Source organism: Harpia harpyja, chromosome 18 (assembly GCF_026419915.1).
Source record: "Harpia harpyja isolate bHarHar1 chromosome 18, bHarHar1 primary haplotype, whole genome shotgun sequence".
Taxonomy (NCBI): Eukaryota; Metazoa; Chordata; class Aves; order Accipitriformes; family Accipitridae; genus Harpia; species Harpia harpyja.
The window spans coordinates 24517923-24526832 of record NC_068957.1 but is presented as its reverse complement, the minus strand read 5'-3'; the positions used below and the strand labels follow the sequence as shown (position 1 = coordinate 24526832).

Genomic DNA, 8910 nt, shown 5'->3' with positions numbered 1-8910 from the left:
CCCGGGGGTGATGCCAGAGCGGGTGGGTGGGGGCGGGTTTGCTGCCTTTAAAAAAAAAAAAACCACAAAAAACCCCCCACCAAAAACCCCCAACCAACAAACAAACAAAAACCCAACCAAACAAAAAACACACACACACAAAAAAAAAAAAAACCAACAAACCAAACCCGGAGGTCAAGCCGGAATGCCTGTCCGGTGCTGTCCCACAGCCCGGGGGGGACCAGCCGGGGACACCGGCAAACCCCCCCCGTACCCAGGCCTGGAGCTCGCCGGGGCGGCCCGGGCAGACACGGCTCTCCCTCTCTTTTATTCCCCCCTTTTTTTTTTCCCTTTTTCTTCTCCCCCCCCCCTTTTCCTTCCTTTTTTTTTCTTTTTGTGCTGGTTCTGGTTAAACGTTATTTGCACTTTTGTTGGAAAAGTGGCCCCTAGTGTGCAATTATGTCAAATTTCTTTGAGTTTTACAATTTAATGGAGAACAGTAACTCTTTTATTGATCCTAGACGGGGCCGGCTCCTCTTCCCCCGCTCTTCCCCTCCACCTCCCGTTCTCCCCTCCCTCCCCCCCCCCCCCCCGCCCCGTTACTCCTATGAAATGTCACTCAATGTTTCTTATGCTCCCACCAGTTTCCAAAACAAACAGTGGAAGCTGCAGCCGGCTATTGATTCAGTTGGATGCAAGAAGATCTCGCCGTGGTCTCTACCCCCCGACGGCAACCGACCGAGGGTCGCTGGGACCGGGATGGAACCGCCACCTCCACCCGCCTGAACCCCTCTGCCGCCCGGGGAAAGGGGGGGGGGGGACACGGGGACACCCCCCGACCCTTTGTAGAGGGGGGGGAATGGCTCTCAGCTCCCGGGCTCACGCTTTCTCGGTGGAAGCCTTGGTGGGACGCTCCACCAAGAGGAAGGGGACGGATGGTGGCGAAGAAGAGAGCGGGCTCGCTTGCCGGCAGAACCGCAGAGTCCCGGAGCCGGGTTGGTACCGGTGGGGGCCTCCCCCCCCCCCATACCCACCCCCCCAACCCCAACCCACCCCCTTCCCGGCCCGGCAGCCTCCCGAGTCGTCCCCCTCCCGTTTCTTTTTCCCGCAGAAAAGCGGCCTAAAACCGGCCCCGAGAGCCGGGAGGCGGGGGCCGGGGTGCAGGTGGAGTTGCAGGGCTCCGAGCTCTGGAGGAGGTTCCATGAGATCGGCACCGAGATGATCATCACCAAGGCCGGCAGGTACCGGCTGCACAGCCGCCCCTCTGCCCCCCCCCTCTTCCCAGCGCCGACGGCCCCTTTGCCCCCTCGTTTGTTTGGTTTTTCTTTTTTTTTTTTCATCGCGGCTTTGCTTTTTCTTTGTGGTTTTTTCTTTTTTATTTTTTTGGTTGGGATATTTTTCTTTGTTTGCCTTTTTTTTCCCCCCGCTATTTTTGTTGAGTTTGAATTTTTTTTTTTCTCCCCATGCCCGTTTAGTTGTTTTTGGTTTTGGTTTTTTTTTTCCAACCCCTTTTCGCCGTTTAACCGGCAAATTTTGCTCAGGACCTTCCCCCTCTGCCCGCAGGAGGATGTTCCCGTCGGTCAGGGTGAAGGTGAAGGGGCTGGAGCCGCTGAAGCAATACTACATCGCCATCGACGTCGTCCCGGTGGACTCCAAAAGATACAGGTACGGGCCCGGGGAGGGGGGGGGGACACACCGGCGGGGCAGCCCCACACCCCCCCACCCACGAACACCCCCCGCACCCACGAACACCCCCCACCCACCCACGCGGGATCCCTCTTGCTGCCGTCTGCTCAGTCCCATCAGTGCGCCTATGTGAAATAGAGGTTGCACAGGCGTGGGGAGGGGGGGAACTGCCAGGCTGGCATGGACGTATAGAATCTATAGGTGTGCGGGGGGGGGTGTCGGGGAAGGGCTCTCCGCCGGCTGACCGCGGTCCGGTCCGGGCCAGGTACGTCTATCACAGCTCGCAGTGGATGGTGGCGGGGAACACGGATCACTCCTGCATCACCCCCCGGCTCTACATCCACCCCGACTCCCCCTGCTCGGGGGAGACCTGGATGAGGCAAATCATCAGTTTCGACCGGGTGAAGCTCACCAACAACGAGATGGACGACAAGGGGCACGTAGGTGTGGGGGGGGGTCGGGGCAGAGCATCACCCCAGCCAAGGCGGGGGACCGGTCCCTCTTGCCCCGGGGCTGAGGGCTGGCTCCCACCCGAGTCTCCCATCGGGTTTTCCTCCTGCCTTTCTCCTTCTGGGGGGGGGGGGGCTCAGCCTGCCTCTCCTCCCCCCCCCCGCACAGATCATCCTGCAGTCCATGCACAAGTACAAGCCCCGCGTCCACGTTATCGCCCAGGACTCCCGCTTCGATCTAGCGCAGATCCAGTCGCTGCCGGCCGAGGGGGTGCACACCTTCTCCTTCCAGGAGACCGAGTTCACCACCGTAACGGCTTACCAAAACCAGCAGGTACCGGGGGGGGGGGGGACGGGGACACCGGGATGGACACCCCCGACGGTCCCGGGGACCGGGAGGGATGGAGAACCCCGACGGTCCCGGGGACCGGGAGGGATGGAGAACCCCGACGGTCCCGGGGACCGGGAGGGATGGAGAACCCCGACGGTCCCGCGATCCGGGAGGGATGGAGAACCCCGACGGTCCCGGGAGGGATGGAGACCCCGACGGTCCCGGGATCCGGGGGAGGATGGAGACCCCCGACAGTCCCGGGGACCGGGAGGGATGGAGACCCCGACGGTCCCGGGATCCGGGGGAGGATGGAGACCCCCGACAGTCCCGGGGACCGGGAGGGATGGAGACCCCGACGGTCCCGGGGCTCTGGGGAGGGATGGAGAGCCCCGACGGCTGCGGCGGTCGGTCCCGGCCCCCCCGCACCCCAATGGCCCCTTATCCCCCCCACCCTCCCCAGATCACGAAGTTGAAAATCGACAGGAATCCCTTCGCCAAAGGTTTTCGGGATCCCGGGAGGAACAGGTAAGGGCCGGGACCACCCCCCCCCCCCCCCCCGCCTCGTCGGGCCGCCGGCCCCGCCGCGGCGCTCAGCCCGGTCTCCCCCCACCCCCGTAGGGGGGTCCTGGACGGGCTCCTGGAGACCTACCCGTGGCGGCCCCCCCTCGCCCTGGATTTCAAGGCTTTCGGCGCAGACAGCCAGGGTAAGTCCCTCTTGCTGCCATTTCTCCTACCCCGCCTCTCCCCGCGGCCTCGGGGCTGCGCCGCGGCCGCACGGCCGGAGCTCTCCGCGGGGGGGGGGGGGTCTTAAAGCATTAAGATGACAGAGGTGGGTCCAGAAAAAACGAACCGGCGGCCAACGTAACGTTTTGGGAAGCCAATTCTACGTGTTTTCGGGCAAAAGTCCTGTGAAAATGGATTTGGGGAGCGGAGGACTCGGCCCGGGAAGAGAAGGGTACCGGCGCGGTCTGCCTTCATCGCCTGGCAGAAATCGGATTTAGGGGGGCAGAAAAAAAAAAAATCTGAGCATGCAGGAGGCTGGTTTAGAGTCGGGTTTTTACGGCTTTGATCCCGTTACACTAATTGTTTCGAACAATTTTGAGAATATTAGCTAAAACCGCAGTCATAATGACCGCCGGGGTCTTCTGCAGCCGGCGGCTTCGGTGCGAGCAAACGCGTTGTGAGCCAGAAAATAAAATTATCTGCTCTTTAGGATGGAGCAGTCCCACAGTCTGTTAACTCCGCAGGAATGCAGGGAAGAGGGAAAAGTTTTTCAGGGAAAACCATCTCCTGCCGCCTGACAAGCACCCGTCAGTCTCTTACAGGACTTTTTGCAGAAAAAAAAAGGCTTTTGGAAGTATTATTTGAAAACTGATTATTCATAGCGCTGAAGGAAAAAACTAACAGGGCATTTGCACGCTGGAGCGCTCCGGTTTGGGTTTAAAGTCGCTGGTTTAATTCCCATTTCTGTTAGGAACTCTTCAAAATATTGAGGCACACCAAATCACTCCTGTCTCTGCGGGGAAATACTGCAAAAATCCCAGCAGAAATCCATGCGGTACAGGCGCAGAAATGCGGAGACATAAAAAAACAGACTTGGGAGAAATTAAGAGGTTTATCAGGTTGTAAAGAGAACTAGTTTTTTTTTTTTTTAGAAAACACTTTATGCAAAAACCGCCTTTTGAACCCGTTTTGCAGGCTGGCATGCAGTACCGAGGAGAGGAGCTGATGGATGATGGGCTGCAGTGGGGAATGAGAGAACAGCAACTGCCTTGATTATTGTACAGATGCTACAATATTAGGGTTCCCTGGATTTTTTTTTTTTTGCTAGTCTTAATGCAATTGGTATTTTTCTGCAGAGTTAATTTTCTGGACCAATTATATAACAAAATCTCCAATTCCACTAATATAAAACTGTATTTCTGAAGAAGAGCTGAAAAACAGAAATCCCGAAGCCCAAAACCCAGAAGGTAAATTAAAAGAAAGCATGAACAATATGCTGAAGGAAGAACTGGCCATAAATTTGGGATTTTTAAGCCTAATAGAAACGGCAGAAAGAATCTGCTCTTTGAGCTGCTCTGTCCTCCCCACGGTGATCCCCGTTCCCAAACTTGTACTGACAATCCTGTGCTATTTTTGCTTAGGATATCTTGAAGCAAATACTAACACTCCTTTGCTCTGCTACAGCTAGCTGCACAGGGATTCATTTGCTGCCTCGCACTCACACATATCGCCTCAATCACATCATTTTACATGACCCAAAGTCCCTGAGTCCTGGGAGGACGTCAGGACGTGTACATCGGGAGAGGACCGGATCCCTGCCCTGCATCCACTCCTGCTGATGTCAGTAGTGAAACAGCCGCTGACATCAGCGGGGAAGGGTGAGATGTTGGAGCCGTAAAATATTCCTGGATTATTGCGACTAGGTGCTGCCTGCTCGTTACCCAACCTGTAAGATACTCAGCTTGCTGGGACTTTGCAAACTTAATTTGCACCATGTCCAAAATCTTTCTGTTTTTTTAAGGTTTGATGTACTAGCAGATATGGCTTGGTTATACAGTTGATTCTGTGTTGCTGAGTGCATGTAAAGTCTGACCAGATCACATCCAGACAGTGCATCACTTGGAATTAAATGTAAATAGAGAAAAACACAGAGAAAAAATGGATCCGCATTCCCTTCTTTCCTTTCCCAGTGACTTCGGTAAGAAATGAAAATAAAGGGGGGGAAAAAAACCCAACCAACCCTCTGGAAGAATGTGGTAATGAATGTGCAGCAGAGACATACGGCTCTTAAATGCAGTTAGATGAAACCAGCATCTGTTTAGCACCAGGGCTGGCCGCTCCAGAGCACCATTCCCACGCCAGAGCAGCCGCTGCTTCTTCGTTTTTGCTCTTGATGTTGCTCTGGAGGAGCAGCGAGCCAGTGCTGAACAGTGATGTTATACACCAGTGGCCTCGGCAGCGCTCACACGTGTGTCGCTTTTCTACAAAATTATGAAAGTGTTCATTGATTCATTTCAGAAAGGAGAATGTTAAAATGACATGTGCATTTGAAGTTTCTGGAGACACCTCTAGTATTCAAGGGTATGTTTCAAATTGCATGGGAAGCCAAGTCAAATTAGTCAATTCCTGTGAGCAGGAAAGTACAAAAAAATTCTCCATCAGGCTGAATACGTTTTTTTGTTCTTGCGTACAAGGGGAAAAAGCTGCCTGTAATTTGCACGAAAAATAGGGAACCTAAAATAGCAATGGCGTATGTATAACAGGAGAAGGTTATCGGTCATACAGCGAGGCACAGACGCGGCAGGTACCTGTATGTGTAGAGCTGAACTTCATAGCTGTCCCGCTCTAGTGAATGGGATTAGATATGTGTGAATATTGTTCTTAAACAAGTGCCAAGTAACAACGACATATAATTTAAGGACAGATCTTCCCATTTTGCAGGAGCTGATTCTTGGAGCGGGTTTGTGCTTGGATGGACACCGGCAGCAGGGAGCTGAGGAGCGGGAGCAGGAGTCCTCCAGGGGCTCCTTGGCTGCGAACATCAGCTAGCCCAGCCTGGCCCATTTCTGTTTTTGCTTTCAGGTGGGAGCTCCAGTTCTTCGCCGGTGACCTCCAGCGGCGGGACGCCCTCTCCTCTCAACCCCCTGCTCTCTCCATCGTGCTCACCTCCTGCGTTTCACTTGTCGGCGAGCAACATTGGCGTGTCGTGCCCCGAGACCTACCTACACAACCTCAACGTGCCCCTCTACTACAAGATTTGTCCTACGGGCTTCTTAAGACAACAGTCTCTCATCTTTCCAAGCCATGAAAAACTGGGAGGCACCAACGCGCATCTTTTACCCCACGTCATGGTGGATATGCCAAAACTATCTTCCCTCAGCATAACCAATCTGAAAAATGCTAAAGCTGAAGACTTAAACGGGCAATGTCTACAAGTACCCAATTCTGCTAGTCAAATGCTGTATGGATTACATGCATCTGGAAACATTTTCCCATCAAGTCCCATTGCTCGGGAAGCACTTAATTGTTCTTTACATCCTCCATATGGCTTGTATGGTTATAACTTCTCTGTGCCATCTAGACTGATGAATGCAGCAAGCCATTTCAAAGTGAGTGACAGCATTCCGGCTTCTTTGAGAGATGGCAGATGTAATCACTCTAACTGGCACCCAACAATTAACCATTGCCTTTAGTGGAATTATGTAATATTTCTAAGCATTGATATGTAAAGCAAGCCTTTCCTTCCTTCATACCCAAGGGCTTGCTAGTTATTGACTATGAAATACTGCATGGTACAGGAGCGGTATGTCTAGGCATTTAACTTTTTTTGCGGGCAAACGCGTCATGTTGTTGGGAGGGTGGAGGATCTGGGAGCGTGGAGGGTCTGAGATGATCCACAGCAAGGTGATACCTTTTGGTAGTATTTATGTCATGGTTGTAGGTTAAAAGCAAACTGTACAGTCACCTTTTTAATATTTGCACTCTGAAGTGGGAACGTAGCCGTATACATTTCTACAAATATGTTTTCCTGAAACTTTTTATCTAGCTTGCCTTTAGTTAGCTCAAAGCCCTAGTGAGCTTCTGCTCACCCATTTGAGATTTTCCACTTATTTCAAAGGGACTATTTGAGACCTTGAGTCAGCAAAGGAGCCATATTTGGCCAAGTGCTCAAGCATGTTCTCAAGTTCCCTTGGCTTTAATGGGTCCTAATTAATGACAAGGAAGTGCCTTGTTCTCCAGGACCCAGATGACTCGGTTATCAGAGTGGGGATGTAAATCCAAGTATCCGCTGCCAAGGTAAAGAAAGACAGGATAAAAGATGGATGTGTTCCTACCTTGTGGGGATGAGAAAGTGGAGTCTGATGCAGGGGTGCCCCAAGAGCCCTCCTCTCCGTGCTCCTGCTTCTGGCGATCTCCAGGAGGTGGTGGTGCAGAGCAGCACCAGCATCGACGGCGTGGTGGGAAGGAACAGGGGATGGGGGGTCACACATCTCCCCCATGGTGAGACGGATCCATGCTGCGGGACCGCGGGGGATACACCTCGGAGAGCCGTGTGGGATGAAACACCTCCAGGAGCCCCGCAGGACACCCCTCCTGCCCAGCGCTTTCAGCCTCGGGGGACATGGAAGATCCACCTGGGATCGCATCCGCCAGCCTGTGCCCGAGGGAAGGGGCAGGGATGCTCCTTGGCAGAGCTTTTCTGGAGAGTTACAACACTATGGGCCCCAAAACATGAGATTTTTCTATTCCTTCCAAAAGTCCTCTTTGTTTTATTATAACCTGTGGATATTCTTGTTATTCCTGTAAATAATCTCTAGCTCCCAAGGGCACAATATAACTCGCAATAAATTGGGGCACAGCTTTTATTCTTTATTTGATCGATGCTCAGTCCCTACCTGAAGCCAAATTTATTATTTGATATATGACAGAGATTTGAAAATAATGCTTGACGGGGACCGGTTGCATTTTGGGATTAAGATAAGAGAATCCTGTATTTACAAATGTAACGCAGCACTATATAGGGATTAAGTGCAGGTTTAAAACTCAAAATTGGTATGAGAATTTTGGTTTTACTTTCACCCGTAACAGACAACAAATTAAGAACAGAACAAGCCGTGTCAAAAGCTGTTAAAATAGCAAAAACTCACACTTTTACTTTCATCAGAGTTTGCTAAAAATCAGACAACATTGGTTTCCCTGATTTACCTGCTTTGAGCGTTCAGAGCCCCCAACGATACCAGTATGAAGCGGTGGGCCAAGCTTGCCTTGCTAAACGGTCTGTACAACTGTAAAAATGAACAAACCTGCTTTCTTGTGCTGTTTCTTAGCAGTTTATCTCACCATTTTTATTAAAAAGAAAAGAAACTTTTTTTTTTTTCATTTGGGAGTCCTTCTTTCCAAGCCATCCCTCATCATCGGTGGTGGCCGAGGTCCCGCGGGTGAGCTTGCTGCAGGCGCTGGGAACGGGCTCTGCGAAGCGCTGTGGATCTCTGAGCACTCCCCTCGGGCTGAGGGACCGAGTACCGGCCCCCACATGTGGTTATACTTTGGGGGAACTGGAAGACTCTTCCAGATCAGTCACGGATTCGTGGGTGGATGCAATGGGTAACTTCCAATTTTCCAAATATTTGCGGTTGTATAAGATATTCCAGAGTTGCTGGCCATGAGCTGGTGATCCAATAAATCAGTGCTGGTCTAGTTAAAAACATGACCGATAATGACTAGACTAGATATTTCCAGTATGGACAATTTTACAGCCATAGATATTTAAATTGAGATCAGATAAATTCCATCTACTACAGCTGAGCAAATGCTTTCTTTGACGGGACCCATCTCATTCCTACTCGGAGCATGTCTGCAAACGGGCACGGGAATTCCCAGAGCTGCCTGTTTATTCTGTGCCTTTTGGCATGAAACTACAAACCCAGCATCTGGGGGATATGCTCCAACAGCGATGCTCAG

At 52.1% G+C, this 8910-nt stretch overlaps 1 protein-coding gene across 1 annotated transcript; it reads left to right on the top strand.

Annotated features, from left to right (window-relative positions):
- Window positions 1-838: 838 nt before the first annotated feature.
- Window positions 839-7090, top strand: TBX22 (T-box transcription factor 22). Its single transcript, XM_052813657.1, has 8 exons — window positions 839-974; window positions 1091-1220; window positions 1543-1644; window positions 1931-2105; window positions 2284-2448; window positions 2906-2970; window positions 3064-3149; window positions 6031-7090. Exons 1-8 carry the CDS (start codon window positions 839-841, stop codon window positions 6639-6641), a joined length of 1470 nt encoding a protein of 489 aa, XP_052669617.1. The 3' UTR covers window positions 6642-7090.
- Window positions 7091-8910: the final 1820 nt, after the last annotated feature.